Source organism: Moschus berezovskii, chromosome 24 (assembly GCF_049115385.1).
Source record: "Moschus berezovskii isolate FMDL1 chromosome 24, NW_MosBer_1.0, whole genome shotgun sequence".
NCBI lineage: Eukaryota > Metazoa > Chordata > Mammalia > Artiodactyla > Moschidae > Moschus > Moschus berezovskii.
Genome location: NC_142483.1, coordinates 3,185,802 through 3,203,157, shown reverse-complemented (window position 1 = coordinate 3,203,157; position 17,356 = coordinate 3,185,802). Strand labels below are relative to the sequence as shown.

At 46.8% G+C, this 17,356-nt stretch overlaps 1 protein-coding gene across 3 annotated transcripts in view; it reads right to left on the bottom strand.

Annotated features, from left to right (window-relative positions):
* The window catches only part of FAM194C (family with sequence similarity 194 member C), a 51,863-nt gene that overhangs the window by 14,623 nt on the left and 19,884 nt on the right, over positions 1–17,356 (bottom strand). For all 3 annotated transcript variants that reach the window (XM_055413306.2, XM_088831753.1, XM_088831754.1), the window contains 5 exons: positions 13,039–13,191; positions 12,153–12,273; positions 8,208–8,339; positions 3,022–3,145; positions 1,547–1,799 (listed from right to left, as the gene is read on the bottom strand). In XM_055413306.2, the coding sequence (XP_055269281.2) occupies positions 1,547–1,799; positions 3,022–3,145; positions 8,208–8,339; positions 12,153–12,273; positions 13,039–13,191 (783 nt within the window). The remainder of the gene's footprint in view (positions 1–1,546; positions 1,800–3,021; positions 3,146–8,207; positions 8,340–12,152; positions 12,274–13,038; positions 13,192–17,356) is intronic.

Here is a 17,356-nt window from a genome sequence, read left to right as displayed (position 1 = left end):
TTTGAACAATCTTTGGCATTGCCCCTCTTTGAGACTGGACTGAAAACAGATTCTCATAAAATAAAATGGACAGCCTCTGTGGACCCACAGGATCTAGCGGACAAACACATACTCTATGACAGCAGCTTCACGTCCAGGAACATCCCAACTAGAAAGAAGGACATACGCAAACACCAGCATGGTTTGTCATTACCCAAACGGTAACCAACCTAAATACTCATCAACAGTAGGATGTGCAAAATTTTTAGTGTTATCCTACAATAGATTATTACACAGCAATGAAAAGAGGCAGAATTTTGCCACACAGAACAACATGGATAAATCTCACAGTATAACATTGAACAAAAGAGGCCAGACCCCAAAGGATACATACTGAATGGTTCTATCGAAATAGTTAAAAAAGAAACACTAAGCTATGAAAGGGAAATTCTATTTCTGGGGGCCGATGGGGTATGCTCACTTAGGGATACACACTGAGAATACACTTAGGATTTTTTTTCATTTTTCTGTATTTTGTAAAAATGTTTAAAGCATAGAAGAGGTACCTTGATCCTCTGCATTTTTCTAAGTTTTCTTAAAACCTCCTGAGTCAGATGGTGTCACTCCCTGCCTCAGTTACGGACGGCTTCCTCTAAGACTCGCAGGTCCACCTGGCCCAGCTGCCGCTGCCTTTCTGTGGGGACTTTGGTCCCTCCCCCACCTTCCTCACCACGCTCCGGCCTGGTCTCCTCACCTCCCTCACGCACACCAGACGTGCTCCTGTCTCAGGGTCGCTGTGCTTGTTTGCTCCCCCGCCTCCCGCTCCTCCCCCATGCTTGTTTCTAATCCTCCAGGCCTCCATTAGCAGGCCTCTGCAGAACTGCTCCCCGACGCCCACCTGGGGGCCACCCCAGCCCTGCCCGGTCACGCCCCGTCTCGGGCTGGCCGGCCTTTACCCGCTCTGTGCGGTGCCAGTCGTCGCACTCACACTGACGCCCCATTTCTGTCCTCGCAGGGCGGCTGCTGCGGCCCTCGGGGGAGTGAGTGCGCGTGGGCACGTCCCAGTAAAACCTTACTCATGGGTCCTGACATTGGAATTTCCTATCATTCCACATGTCACAAAAAACTCTTCCCTCCCAAGCATTTAAAAACATAAAAATGACTCTTCAGTTCAGTTCAGTCGCTCAGTCGTGTCCGACTCTCCGCGACCCCATGAATCACAGCACGCCAGGCCTCCCTGTCCATCACCAACTCCCGGAGTTCACTCAAACTCATGTCCACAGAGTCGGTGATGCCATCCAGCCATTTCATTCTCGGTCGCCCCCTTCTCCTCCCGCCCCCAACGTTTCCCAGCATCAGAGTCTTGGCTAGCCCATAAACAAAGCAGGCAGTGGGGCCAGATTTCAGCGCTGGCTGTAGTTCGCCAGCCTGTGCTCTAACCCATTTCTGCTTTCCCCGTCTAAAATGTCTCAGCTGTTCACGTGTTTCTCTTCTATCTTTTCTCCCTCAGTTTTGTCCACCGTTGTGAGTCTCCTACCCATCTTAGCATCCGACACATGAAGCCCACCTGCGTGGAGCCACGGCCTTGGTGTGGAACTTGCTGGGCTTCTTCCGTGTGGGGCTCACAGGAGCCGACTCAGGCTCTTCCTTTGAAGCCATTTCAACCAAGGACTCGGGTCGGGCTGACTGCGACCGTAATAAGAGCGTATCTCCTGAGTACAGAGTCAGCTTGGTGCTGCGCTCGGGGAAGAGCCCGGACTTCAGTCTGGTCCTACTGACTTCCGCCTCTCCCTTTGCTGGGTATCTGACGGTGAACAGGCCTGTGGACAGAAGACCCTGGGCTCACTCCCCTGACCGCCGTGGCGTCTCTGAGGTGCGCGGCTCGCCTCTCCGCTCTAGCCTGCGCGCCCCAGAGTCTGCTGCAGGGCTGCCCCCACACTGCTGTCTGGCCCAGTGCCCCCACCCCCGTGCGGGCGCTGGGTCAGGCAGAGCTGGCCGAAGGGAAGAACCCAGCTCTGACCCCCTGCCCCGTGGGCCTGTGTTTCGTTCAGCTTTGTGTTCTTACAGTACTCAGCGTAGAGGCTGGGTGCCCAACGCGTCCCCGCTGTTCCCGGCGCCTCCAACTCTGTTCTTTGCTGCACTTACTGTTTTTTCCTCTCGCTTTCTCCACTAGACTGGCCGGAGGCCTCTCATTTCTTCATTCACTTACCAAATGTTTCTTCAGTGTTGGGCACTGGGCATAAAGATGACCCACACAGGACCCCCTGCCTCTGGGAACTCCAAGCAGGAGTTGGGGACAGGGATGGGAAAACAAAGAAATATTCATAATGCTAGGTGGGAAGACTTATAATTAGAGCATGGACAAAGTGCTGTGGGAGCCCGGAGGTGTGTGTGACAGTCTGCTAGAAGGTACGGGAAGGCTTTCCAGAGGCAGGGCGTAGCTGAACCCAGTATCTGGGGACAAGGAACAACTCCCCAGGGAGGCCGTGGGGGTACCACAGCCCCTGTGTGCCCAGCCAGGGGGTGGCATGGGGTGGGAGAATCAGTGTTTCCTCGTACCCAGGCCCATGAACTGTGAGGAGGAGAGCCTGGACATGGGAGGGGTCGTGAGGCCTCCCACCCCGGCCCTGGAGACTCTGCGGGCCTGATAGGGTCAGCCTAGTGACTTGGCTGCTTTTCTCTCTTCTACCAAGACCTTCAACAAGGAGAGGAACAGGGGGTGCAAGTGGATGATGGACAACATGGGAAATGGAGCCAAAAAGTGAACCCTGTGTGGGTGGGCGTGAGGACAGAGAGAGCAACAGAAAGACCAAGAGACACCCAGGAAAAAAGCAATCACGTGGGGACATAAAGACAGAGAGCTCTCAGAAGCTGAGGTTGGCAGAGGCCGCCATTATCAGCTGAGCGGCCCCACTCTGAGCCTCGTCGTCCCATCACCAACGGGGAATCCTGCTGCGCCATCTCCCTGGGGTGGTGAAGAGCTGTCCTTGGAGGTGACCTGAAGGTGGCCCGGGACCTGCACTCCCGTTTCTGCCTCCCTACCTGCCGCCAGTAGGATGGAGTTCATGAACTGGGACACTGTCTTCTGAAAGCGCCTCTTGATCTCTGCCAGGGCCCGGCTCATCTTAGATATCTTTTCGTCCATGATGCTGACTTTGCGGGTTGTCTAGGGAGAGGCCGAGGGAGGGGCATTGTCAGCACCCCTGCCGGGAGCCATCTGCCCGGCGCAGCGACCACAGGCGTGGCCTTGGCGCACAGGACGTGCTGTCCCTGCAGGGCCCACCTTGTCCCCTCGGCCCAGTGACTCAACCCGCCTCAAATGTCCCCACCCTCAGGGATGCTGGTTGCTCTGGGCAGAACTGTTCCTTGCCTTGGACCCCCACTGTGCTCTCTATGCAGTCTGAAGACAGAGGTCAGGTAGCCCTTTGTGATCAGCTGCATGGGAGCCTGTCTCTCTAACCAGACTCCAACCTCCTGGAGGACAAGCATTGGCTCTTGGTCTGCCTTGTATCTGGAAGCCAATCACACAGAAGGCGCTCAGGTTATGCTTGTTGTATTATGAATAACTGGATAGACAAATGCCTCTTGGGAGCCTCTGCTGCCTGCATGACCCTCAGAACCCTTTTCATCCTGCTGGCAGCTCTCAGCTGAGAGACCGCCATGTACCATGGTTACATAGACTGACTGGTACCCATGGGCAGCAGGCCAGGTCTCTAGCTCAGTTTGGGATTACTGCAAAGGGCCAGCTTGGCTCCAAGGCTCCTGTGAGGCAATTGAGGCCATCCTGCAGGTCAACCTCTGCTTCTGCTGGGATGGATCAAGGCTCAGCTTCTGGAGTTCATGGAATCAGTGTCTGACTCTTTTTCCAGGAAGTCCTGGCCGACTTGCTAAGCCAGCTGTAATCACTCTCCATGCTGAGCTTGCACACCTGCTCATTCCTGGCTTTCTTGCCCTGGATTCTGATCACCTTTTACTTTCTTTATCCCTAAAACTTCACCAGTCCCCTGAAGCAGGGTCCATGATGTATCTCCCACTTCACACAGAAGAGGCGGGAAGTAATTTTTCCCCTGAAGAACTGAAGCCTCAGGTAGAGAACAGGGTGGGTGGCAGACAGATTTTCAAAGAACAGTGACGTCAGCTACATGTCCCTCTTTGTCCTGCAGGCAAGGCTTCTGTAAAGAATGCCCCGATTAACAGCAAAGCCTCAACCATCCTTCTGATGGTTGGTCCCAACCTCTGTCTCTGGGCTAATTTTATTTATTTTTAATTTATAACCAGTCTTGCTTCCAAAAAGGATTTGAGGCTGTACTGGGTGAATAAAGCATTTAAAATGAGGCATTCCCTTGCTTCCAAAGTGCTGCCTTGATAGAAATATTTAGTGAGGAGCCTGACTGCAGGGCCATAAAATCTGGGACTGCCACTCTGCCTGTCACTCTGATGGGTGGTTCCTTCTAGGGTAATGCGTGTCTGGGGAACCATTTGACAAGTTTTCCAGTGATAGGGACTGTGAGGGAAGAGGCCACCTTACCCGCATCCCTCAGCTTCCCTAGATGACCACAGGTTTGCTGATGGGTGACAGGTAGCCCCAAATACACACATACACGATGGAGCGGAATGGAATTTTAAAATCCCAGGAAAGAAGTGTGGGGAAGTTGGGTGGGCCTTTACACATCACTGTATAAAAAGGGGAATATGAGACCCAGGAAGGGATGGTGGATGGGACGGCCCGAGGCCTCCTGCTAGACAAGGCTCTCTCTCTCAAGATTCCACAGAAAATGTTCTGCAATGCTTAACCCGCAGCTGGGCTTGACATTCGGAAATCCTGCTGCCCACAATAAGCTTGACAGTTCTTCATTTGTTGTTGTTCTGGTCAGAAGGTTGTAAAATCCAGCACACCACCCTGCATTCTCAAGAGAAGGGGTTATGATGAGGACGCTTTGGGGCAATCAGCTTCCTCTGCCAACATCAACATCTAGACTGTCATCTGGAATGCAGTGCTTTTCAGAAGCTGGTTTCATGTATTTGCCTGTTTATCCCTACACTAAATGTCCCCAAGACAATTATGCTTTTTGAGTTATAATGTCCGTATATGACTTCAATACCTTTAGACCATGACATATTTGCACCTTGTTTCCTGTCGCTGGATATGTTCCAGAGTTTCCTACTTTACAGTCTATGGGAACTTAAATAGAATTTATATCCTGCTGTTGTGTGCAAACTGTCTATCTAAATCTTAAGTATGTTGAACTGGTTCATAGCGCTCTTTGTCTACTGTATTCTTCTACTTTTTCCAATCCATTCTATTAATTTTTGAGGGTTTCATATTGAAACTCCATCTTAAATCTTAATTTCTCTACTTAATAAATAGTTGTAATATATAGTAGAACTGTGTGTAAGTTTGTTCTGTAATTTTCAAATCTCCTATAAATGTGTTATCATGCTTTAATAATTTAAAAAAATAAAAAAGAAAGAGCTACAGTATTCTTGTTAATAAACAACTTTCAGCTTCCTTCTGCACCGTCAGCCTCTGCAAGCTTCCTGTAGTGGGAATTCCGCCTTTAGATTCCTGCTGTAGATCTGCTAGAAATACAATGCAAGCTGCACATGTGGTTTTAAATGTTCCTGAAGCCACATTAAAAAGTTCTCAGAAGATGAAATCAATTCTAATAACATATTTATCTAACACAATACATCAAAAATATGACTGCAACATGTAATCAAAACAAACGATCAACAAGAACTGTGACAGTCTCTTTTCATACTGAGTCTTTGAAATGCAGCGTGTGCTTTCATTTCCAGCCCATCTCAGCCTCGAGTTGTCACATTTCAAGTGCTCAATAGGCATTTGTGACTCACAGCTACCGTGTTGGAACACAAGGCTCTGGACCTCAGATTCTAGCTCACGAAGGCTGCATTTAGTTAAGAAAACATAAGATGTGAATGACTGTGGGGTTTGCCAAGGCCCAGAGGGCATGTTTGGTACGTGGACTTAGAGTGACTTCTCTTGGCTGTTTCATGAGGGTCTTCAACTGCTTACATCCTGGTTCTCAGCCATGTTCCAAATTTGAAAGATTATCAGACAGGAGGGTGCCAGAAAAAAGACGCATTACTGCGATTCTATGGGAACAAAATTTTTCTATTACCTACTGCCTTGATAAGTCAATGCACATTTAAAAAATACACTATAAAAAGGGTTTCAAGAAATATAGACATGGGACCGCGTATATTCTGTGTACTTAGTCACCCAAAAGTGACAGAGTCAGAGCAGGGGACCAGATTGACAGAATGGACTCAGCACTCAGCACAGCCATTTGTCTCAGCCCAGAGGGACTCAAAACCCTGGGGCTGCTTTGGTCTTTGGTGTGGGGAGTGTAGGCTGAAGTCACAGGCATCTGAGTTTCCCGGCTGCCTGATGAGACCCTTGACTGAACCCGGCACCCCCTCAGCTCCCTCGCTCCCCTACGCCAAGCTGCTGAAGCTACATCACCACCACAGTGAGACTCTTGCCCCTTCCGTTAGACTCAGTGCACTTCATAGACGAGAAAGAGTGAGGCTTCTAGAATATCCCTGGCAGCCAATCTAGCACATGGCAGGTGCCAATTTATGTTTACTGAATTAGCTAATCAATTTAAAAAGTTGAAATGCTACCGAAATGTAAGAAAAAACAGTGCAGCACTTCCCTCCAGGAGAAACACAGCTGTTCTCTGTATCTTGCTCAGATAACACTGGTCTTCAACAAATGTTTGCCTCGCCTAAGCCCGCAGAAAGGGAAACTGGGACACTTCTGAGAGTGAAAGTAAAGTGAAAGCTGCTCAGTCGTGTCCGACTCTTTGCAACCCCATGGACTATATGGTCCATGGAATTCTCTAGGCCAGAATACTGGAGTGGGTAGCCTTTCTCTTCTCCAGGGGATCTTCCCAACCCGGGGATCGAAGGGATCGAACCCAGATTTCCCACCTTGCAGGCGGATTCTTTACCAGCTGAGCCACAGGGGAAGCCTAAGAGTGAAAGGGATGCTACTAATAATTTCTGGGCGGACAGGTGCCAACCGGGACTGGGCTGGGGAAGACTGGGGGGTGTGGTCCCCCTGTTTCCACTGCAAGCCAGCCAGTCCCCTGTGTGTAATGCCAGTGGCCGGTGCCGCCAAGGAGTCCTTGGCTACCCCAGTGTCTCACAGTGAATGTCAACTGCTCTCCCCTAGACTTTAAACTCCTGCGGGATCAGGGACTTTGTCCCCTTCATCCTACCCATTTCTCTGCGATACCATGGGCCAGGCACACAGGAGGGTCCAAGAAGACCCAGTGAACGAAGAACTGGGGTTCCAGACTCTGCCACTATCCCACCCGTGCCCTTAGCAGTCCTCATACTGAGTCCTGGGGCAACAAACACAAGCAGAAATCCCCAGTTCAGTAGAGGAGGCTGGCTTATAAATAAAGCAGTGTTGGAATGAGGTGAGTCACGGTTGGGAGGGCTGAGTAAGGGGACAGGAGGATTCCACCTGGGACGGGCAAGGAGGTGGTGGAGAGGATCAACACGCAGGCAGTGATTCTACCTGGCACCATCTCTCCCTCTTCTGGCAACAGCACCATAATCTTCCCTCAGGAACACACTCCTGCCTAGTCATTTGCTCAAGTGGTATACCAGGGACTGATCACACCCCTTGGCTGCTGGGTTGGACATGACACCTAAGCGTGGCCAGTGACAGCATCACACACTTCTGGCCACAGAGGACATTCCAGGCATGGGCACCAGATGGAGCCAATGATGTTGGTGTTGGCACCTCTACTGGAACACATAGCAAAGAGGTTCTTTCTCTCTTGGGAAAACCAAAGCTGGAAGAACAATGAGACCGGAGAGGCTCATGACCATCTGGTCACCATAATGTGAGAAAAACTCCTTGAGAACAAAGCCAACAGAGGAGGGCAGAGCGAGGGGATGGGAAGATCTTAGAATCCTTTGAGGGCCTGGATCCAGTCCTGTCTGACGCTGCCTATCTACAGACTGACTTTTCAGTTTACTGAGCCTACACTGTCTCTTTCCATGCTTAAGCTGGTCTGCACTGGATTCCGAGGCACCTGAAAGGCACTTGACACGAGTTTCGCAGAGCAGGAAGTGCTAGAGTCTGACACTGAGTGACAAGCAGAGGTCCACTAGGCAGGGGACGAGGTCAGGCCTTGGCTGGGGTGAAGCTCGGGGCTCAGGCCCGGTGGCTGGTCTGTGAGCCTTACCCGCTTGTCGTGCGGTGTCCCGTGGGGACAGTTGCTGGCCAGCACGGGGAGCGTCACTGTCTCATTCATGGACGTGAAGGTGACCGTCATGGAGTCCTGCCCGAGCACCGTCAGCTTCATTTGCTCGTTCACCTGTGGATGAAGGAACCAGGACTCGGTGGGTCCCTGCTTCCACCGCCCCGCCTACTGCTCCTGACACGCCGCAAAACACAAAACCCCTCTTGGCCTGGGGCTGAGGGAGCCGTGAGATCTTTCTGCTTATTATGTTAGAATCTTGCTTTCATGGAGAAGACAAAAGAATCCCCATTTCTCTTTGAGGGATTAGCAGAAAAAGTAAGGATGTTTCTTTACCACTGACCCCTCCCTTTCCAACCCAAACCTGTAAGCAGCTGTGAAGGAGATGGAGGGATCCAATAGCCAAGTCAGCTCCTACTAGGTTGATTTCCCCCACAGAAACAGGAAAAAATACAACAAAACAACTATCCAAAGGCTCATAAGAGTGAGCAAAAGCGGGCAGACTTCTGAGTCAAAACTTAAAAGGACCAACATGGGATGAGTTCCTTCTGGCCCAAAGAACCAAAGGACAAAACCTGGGGCAAACTAGTCACAGGGAAGTAAGGAGAGACTCCCAGAAGGGAGAGAGAAATGGAGCCCCAGATGCTGTTGGTAACCAGGCCGCAGCTCCAGCTGATCCCTGGGCCATGTGTGAACAGTGCAGACTCAAGGCAGCTTACTTCCAGGGAAAGAGAAAACTGAACTGAGATCTGAGCTGCGGCCCACTACTGGTGAGACAAAGTTTTCACTATAACTCTAACTAAGTCCACTGCCTATTAACAAAAACAATCAACACATCGGAACTCAGAGACTCCAAAACACAACATCTACAATGCTGGCAGTCCAAAATGACTCAACGTGTGAAGAACCAGTGAAGTGTGAGCCATTCTCAAGGCAACAAATAACCAATCCTGTCTGATATGTCCCAGATGTTGAAATTAGCAGACAAGGCTTTATAGCAGCTAATTTAACTATGTTCGATAAAGCAAAGAAAGATACACTTACGACGAAAAAAATTAGGAAGTCTCAGCAAAGAAACAGAAAATATAAAAAACAGCTAAATGGAAATTACAGAGTTGAAAATAAATACCTGGAATTTCTAACCTTCACAGGATTAGCACAACAGCAGAATGGAAATGACAGAATAAACTCAGTGAACTTGGAGATATAGCCATGTAAATTATGTAATCTGAAAAATAAACAGAAAAATATTGAACAACAACAAAAACAGCAGAGCTTCAGGGACCTTCAGGACAATATTAAAAGGTCTAATTTACATGTAATCGGAGTCTCAGAAGAGATGGAAAGAGGTTGGACCACAGTGGCAGAAGACTTCCCAAATTTGATGAAAGATGTGAATCTACAGATTAAAGAAGCTCAGTAAACCCCAAACAGAGTTTATATGAAGATAACCACATGCAGACACATCATAGTCAAGCTCATAAAACAAAAACAGAAAATCTCAAAAGCAGCTAGAGAAAATGAACACTGATTTAAATAATCACAGATTTCTCATCAGAAACTATGGAGGACGGACACAATGGAATATCTTTAAAACGCTTATTTTTTAAGAAGTCAAACAGAATTCCATACCCAGAAAAAATATTTTTTCATAAAAACATTTTCCACATGAAAAACAACAGAATTTGTTGCCAGAAGACATTCATTTCAAGAAATGCTAAAGGAAGTACTTCAGGCTGAAGAGAAAGGATACCAGGAAGAAAATGGATTTTCAGAGAGGAATGAAAATGCTGGGAATGGTAAACGTCTGGGCAGAAAGAAACTGGCCACTGCAGCCTTCAAGATAGCACGCAAACTCCTCAGTCTGACATCCAATGCCTCTTGCCTCCACCCACGACACATACCGCTCCGGCTTCTTTTCTTGCATAACAAAGCGCCTGTGAACTTTGAACAATGCCACACTGACACCTGACTTTGGAGATGCTATTCCTCTACCCAGAGCTCTTCCCCTCCGCCTCATCTGTATCTATGAAAATAGTACGCACACTCGTGTTACACCTCAAGGCCACCTTGTCTTCCAGGCCACCCCTGGCTGCACCAGACTTTGCTGTGCATTTCTGCATGCAGCTCTAGGGCCTGGAAGAATGAACTGAAACACGCTGCTGAAACACGTCAGTGATGTTAAAGCACCCTCCCCACCACTGCTTCTTTTAGTTCTCACAAAAGCAGAGGCAAGGACGGGGCTCTGGTGACCCAGCTTGTACTAATGAGACCCCAAGACTCAGAGAAGTAGAGCGGTTTTTAGAAAGCTGCACAGACAGGGTTCAGCAAGACATCAGTACTTGGTGCCTCAGGTCCTCACCCCAGTTCTCTGTCTACTTGGCCACACCGACATATAACATATGCTGCCTGCTTGCGAGCAATTTACAATCTTTTTGAATTGTAAACTTTTCATACAACTACAAAATGTTAAATAGTAAGGCAATAACAATACACCTAGAGTGGGGAGCTGGGACCTGGTCAAGCAATAGAAAGACTTTTGAAAACCTCAAAATCCAGAACCCACGGCAGACCAACTGAATCCAGATCTCTCTGGAGCTGTGTCTGGGGTCTGTTAAAAGTGCCATGGGTGATTCTGATATTCAGCCACAACTGAGAACCTCTTCATTGCATAACTAATTGTCTGATGACTGAAATTCCTCATTTCAGTGTGGATTACCTTTTAATCCAGACAGTGCCCTAGAAGAAGAGAGAAATGGGCATGAACTGGAAAACCACAAAGATAGGAAGTATGAGCAGGGCTTTGAAGAAGAATGATTTGGATTGGCAGAGAGAGAAGATGTATTTCAGGTCAATGGGGTGGGAAAGGTGAGTCATGTTCAAAGACTTGAATGTTTCTAAACAGAGGTATGGACTACCGGAATTGGCTTATAAGAATGAGAATCCAGTGGCCAATGTAGAGGATGAACAGGAAGGGCATGAGATAGGATGCATGAGCCCCACCATAAACTCCAAGAGTGATTCTGTCTGTAACGCTTACCTTGGGTGGATTCTATGTTCCATGATCTTTCTCTGAATCCCAACCCACAAGTTAATCCCTGTCTCACAGTGTTTACCCTCCTCTACCACATATTATTCCCCTAGACGTCTCAATTCCTTGAGGGGTATAATCTACCTTTCTATCCCCCAGGTTGATGATTGTACACAATGGGTGATTTTTGCCCCTCAGAGAACCTCTGGTGCTGTCTGGAGATATTTTTGGTTGTCGTAACTAGGAGAGTGGGTGACTGGCATCTGGGGTGATACAGATAACTATCCTACAATGCACAGTTATCACAAAGAATTGCCCATCTCAAAATGTCAGTGGTTCCAGGGATGAGAATTCTGCCCTAGGTAAAATGACAAGCACACCTAATTTGCTTTATTAGTAAATTAGTGCAATCAGTTATTATTTAGTACTAGTAATTAAACATTAACTTATTACTTACTAAATCTTTGAAGAATAGCTTAACAACCAAAAGAATGAAAAAAGGACTTTTGTCTATCATCTACCTTTAATGCTCAGGTTTTTTTATTTCACTGATAGTAAATTACAAAAACAAACGCTGACAAGGGCCAAAATAATATGAACTTTTCTTACTGCCACGTTAGACATTAAAAATAAAACTACCAACTACTGTAACAGTTAATTCCTAAAATTAAAGACGCTTTTAACTACAAAACATAATATTGCTAATAATAAAAATACAATAGGAAGACTATTACTAAGAAAGGTCAGTACAGCAGCTTCTGCAGGCAACTGAAAAGTTCACTTCAGCCACCTGTGGGCCACTGCCCTTCAACGTGGGGACCTCTGGATGAGATCACAAGCTCCTGTCACACAGGCAGCCTCCTGGTTCTTAACGCCCTCGCTCTGCTGCCCACCCCTACCTTGTACTCCAGAGAGAGTAAAGTCTCCGTCTTAGAAGTCCAGCTCCACTTGTGGACTGCGTAGCCCTTGTGGTCGTTGGTGATACCACCTTCCTCATCCAAGACCAAGACATATGGGCAGCTAGGAGAGATACATAAATGAGGAGCTGCCTCCATGCCCCTGAAGGAAGCCCTCATCACTACAGGCTATCAGCAGGCAGGACGCTGAGGCTCTGCCCTAGATGGAGGAAATGTGGACTCCTGCAAGTATCCCCACTTCCCCCACCTAACATGGTCTGAGGTCCCTTCACATCTGTTGATGCTATGTGGGGGAGTCTGCTAGGAAGCACAGGTCTGAGGGAGATGGTGGAGACTCAGGCTAAACCCAAGGGAGACAGAAATGGAATGTGTGCCTGCAGCCCAGGAGCTTGAACATGTAAGATCTCAGGCACCAAAATGGGAAATGGAACATATGTCTCATGAAAGTAAGTCATTCCTTCCAACATAGCTCCTTCAGAGTATCAGACAAAATCTACATTTGGCTGCCAAGAATATGTGCTACCATGGCCTCTCCCTCACTGTTTCCTAGTATAAAACACTTCTCTTCCCTAAAGAATTCTTCCATGACCCGAGCAGAAAGTCAAGATCTTAGTGTTCTGGGGGAACAAGTGGAGTGGGACGTGGGGAGTTTCCCTTCTCGTTGGCTGTGGCATGGATCCAGCAAGTACAGGCCTCAGGGCACCGCGTCCCTGAGGCACCACTTGGGCCCCGCCACGCTGTCTTCCCAGACCTCTGGATGCGGCCTGGCCCCTCCTGTTACCAGGGGCTCCTACTTTCTACCTCAGCGCCCCACTTGATTACCCTCAGAGATTCTTCCATGGGACCAAGACTCCTCCCACCTACTCACCGGGCCTTTAGGTTGTAGTGAACACAGCCCTGGCCTTCAGCATTGAATAGGGCCAGGAAGGAGAAGCTGGGTGTGTCGTTAAAGAGGCAGGTGATGGCTCTCCCTCTGCAGCACGTGGGGATCTGACACAGGGCGATGTTTCCAGAGGGGTAGCTGGCAGAAATGGTTAAGGAGAAATAACAGAAACTCTCCAGGCTCTTCTCTCAGGTGCCTCATGGAAAGCACAAAATGGTAAAGCAGCTTTCCTCCAATGAAAATACAAATTAAAAGAAATCCCAATATATGCATAATAGGAGTCCCAAACATGAAGTAGGTGGACAGAAAGAATGTTTGAAGATATAATGGTTGAAAACTTTTCGTGGAAGATATGACTGTGTATGTTCAAGAAACTCAACAAATTCCAAGTGCAATAAATTCAAACAGAGCCACACTGAGACACATTATTATCAAATGACATAAAGACAAAGACTCTTGAAAGCAGCAAAAGAAGAGACTTGCCATGTATAAAGGATCCTTAATATAACTGGCCAATTTCTCATCAAAAAACAAGGAGGCCAGAAGTACTGGGATGTAATATTTAAAGAGCTGAAAGAAAAAAACTATCAACCAAGACTTCTATATTGAGTAAAACTATTCTTCAAAATGAAGGAGAAATTAAAAATTTCCATATAAACTAAAGCTGAGGGAGTTAACCACTAGTACACCTGCCCAACAAAAAATGCTAAAAGGAGTTCTTAAGGCTGAAATGAAAAAAACTTATTGCTGTTTTTCAGTCATTAAGTCATGGCTGACTTTTTGCAACTCCATGGACTGCAGCACGCCAGGATCCTCGGTCCTCCACTATCTCCCAGAGTTTGCTCAAATGCATGTCCATTAAGTCGGTCGTGCTATCTAACCATCTCATCTTCTGCCTCATCTTTCTTTGGCCTTCATTCTTTCCCAGCATCAAGATCTTTTCCAGTGAATCGGCTCTTTGCACCGGGTGGCCAAAGTACTGGAGCTTCAGCATCAGTCCTTCCAATGAATATTCAGGATTTATTTCCTTTAGGGTTGACTGGTTTAATCTCCATGCCGTCCAAGGGACTCTCAAGAGTCTTCTTCAGCACCACAACGTGAAAGCATCAGTTCTTCAGCACTCAACCTTCTTTTACGGTCCAGCTCTCACATCCATACATGACTACTGGAAAAACCATAGCTTTGACTATATGGAGCTCTGTTGGCCAAGAGACGTCTCTGCTTTTTAATATGCTGTCTGTTGGTCATAGCTTTCCTTCCAAGGAGTGTCTTCTAATTTCATGGCTACAGTCATTGTCTGCAGTGATTCTGGAGCCCAGGAAAATAAAATCTGCCACTGCTTCCACTTTTTCCTCTTCTGTTTGCCATGAAGTAATGGGACCAGATGCCATCATCTTAGCTTTCTGAATGTTGAGTGTTAAGCCAGTTTTTTCACTCTCCTCTTTCACCCTCTTCAAGAGGCTCTTTACTTTCTCTTTACTTTCTGCCATAAGGGTGGTATCATCTGCATATCTGAGGTTACTGATATTTCTCCTGACAATCTTGATTCCAGCTTGTGATTCATCCAGCCTGGCATTTTCCATGATGAACTCTACATATTAGTTAAATAGGCAGGGTGACAACTTATAGCTTTGTCATACTCCTTTTCCAATTTGGAACCAGTCCATTGTTCCATGCCCAGTTCTAACTGTTGCTTCTTGACCCAGACACAGGTTTCTTAGAAGAGAGTTAAGGTGGTCCGGTACTCCCATCTTTTCAAGAATTCTCCACAGTTTGCTGTGATCTGCACAGTCAAGGCAATGGCACCCCACTCCAGTACTCTCGCCTGGAGAATCCCATGGATGGAGGAGCCTGGTGGGCTGCAGTCCATGGGGTCGCTAAGAGTCAGACACGACTGAGCGAGTTCACTTTCACTTTTCACTTTCATGTGTTGGAGAAGGAAATGGCAACCCACTCCAGTGTTCTTGCCTGGAGAATCCCAGGGACGGAGGAGCCTGGGGGCTGCCGTCTATGGGGTCGCACAGAGTTGGACACGACTGAAGCAACTTAGCAGCAGCAGCAGCAGCACAGTCAAGGCTTTTAGTGTAGCCAGTGAAGCAGACATAGATGCTTTTCTGGAATTCCCTTGCTTTCTCCATGATCCAATGAATGTTGGCAATTCGATCTCTGGTTCCTCTGCCTCTTTGAAATTCAGCTTGTACATCTGGAAGTTCTCGGTTCAGGTACTGTTGAAGCTGAGTTTGAAGGATTTGGAACATAACTTTGCCAGGATGTGAAAACACACTTGACAATAACTCAGACACATACAAAGGAACAAAGAACACTGGTAAAGGTAATTACATAAGTAAATATATGATTCAGTATTGTATTATTTTTGGTTTATAGTTATTTTTTCCCATATGATTTGAAAGAACAATTACCTAAGATAATAATTGTAGATCTATGTTAATGGCACACAATGTTTATATAAAGAGTTAATTTCTGTTAATAACAAAATAAAGGAGGAGGAATGGAGCTGTAATAGGAGCTGTTATATCCTATTGAGGTTTCGTTGGTATTGACTCAAACTAATTTGTTGTCAATTGTAATTAATTTCTTGGGACTATTATAACCAAGTACAAATTGGATGACTTAAACAGCAGAAGTTTATTCTCTCATGGTCTGGAGTCGAGAAATCTGAAATCAAAGCGCTGATAGGCCTATGTTCTCAGAGGCTCTGGGGAAGAACACTTCCTTGCCTCTTCCTATTTTTCTGGTGGTTACCAAGAATCTTCAGGGTTCCTTTGTTTACAGACGCATCATTCTAGGCTTTATCTCAATCATCACATGATTGGTTTCTCTGTGTGTTCGTTTTCTCTTCTTATAGGGGCACCAGTAGATGAGGACCCACTCTAACTCAATGGGACTGCATCTTAACAATTATATCCCAATTCACCAGGGAACCACTAGGAAAATAACTAGAAAATATGGAGAAAAGTAAATCAGAGAGCTATGATATAATTCAGCAATCCCTCTCTAGGGTATATCTCTGGAGAAAAACATGGTTTGAATGAGCACCCCAGTGTTCACTGCAGCACTGTTTACAATAGCCAAGACATGGAAGCAACCTAAATGCCCCCTGAGAGATGAATGGATAAAGAAAGACGTGGTGCATGTATACAACGGAATATTACTCGGCCATTAAAAAGAAAGAAATGATGCCATCTGCAGCAACATAGATGGACCTGGAGATTATCATACTAAGTTAAATAAGCCAGAGAAGGACAAATATCATATGATATTGCTTATATGTAGAATTTTAAAAAAAACGGTACAAATGAACTTATTTACAAAACAGAAATATAGTCACAGATGTAGAAAACAAGCTTGTGGTTACCAGGAGGGAAAGTGTGTGGGGGGAGATAAATTGGGAGACTGGGATTGACATATGCACACCACTACATAAAAAGTAGATAACTAAGAACCTACTGGGTAGCACAGAGAATTGTTCTCAATACTCTGCCATGACCAATACGGGAAAAGAGTCTCAGAAAGAGTGGATACAGTAAATTAACTATATATCAATTTTTAAAAAGATGAAAAAAATTAAAGAGTCTAGATTCACTTCACTGTACAGTAGAAACTACTAACATTGTAAATCTATTCCAATAAATTAAAAAAATATATTTATATTAAAGGAGAATGATATCAAATCAACAACTGAAACTTCCACTGTAATAAACTATTAAAAGAAGAGCAAAGTAAAACTAAAGCTAGCAGAAGAAGGAAATAATATAAGAAGAGAAAACAAAGAACAGAAAAAGATAATAGAACCCCCAAAACCCCAAACTGTTTCTCTGAAAAGACCTATGAAGTTAACAAAACTCTAGCTAGACTAAGGGGGGGTGCGGTGGGGAGGAAGGCGCAATCCAACAGCTGCACTTGTGTTTTGGCCATCTGGTCACAGTAACACAGACGCTGTCCTGCAAGATCACTGGGTCCCACTTTGTCATTTCATAATGGAGAGGAGTAAGGCCCAGAGGGATGCAGTGGCTTGGGCAGGGCCATCAAGAACTGCGCCTAGATTCCAGGCCTCCTGGGACTCCCACAGCGGAACTACATTAATGGCCAGGATGTGATGATCACTGGGGATCGGGTCAAGCACACCAGCGTTGATGGCTCAGGTCTCCAGCAGGAGACCTTCAGGATTCTGTGGCAGGGGAGTGAGCATGGATCCCAGCAGGCTGAGCTGCGGTCCCCCAAACCCCTGATCTATAGTAGTTCACCCCCTCTGGTGGCAGCTTAACTCACAGACACAGGCTTC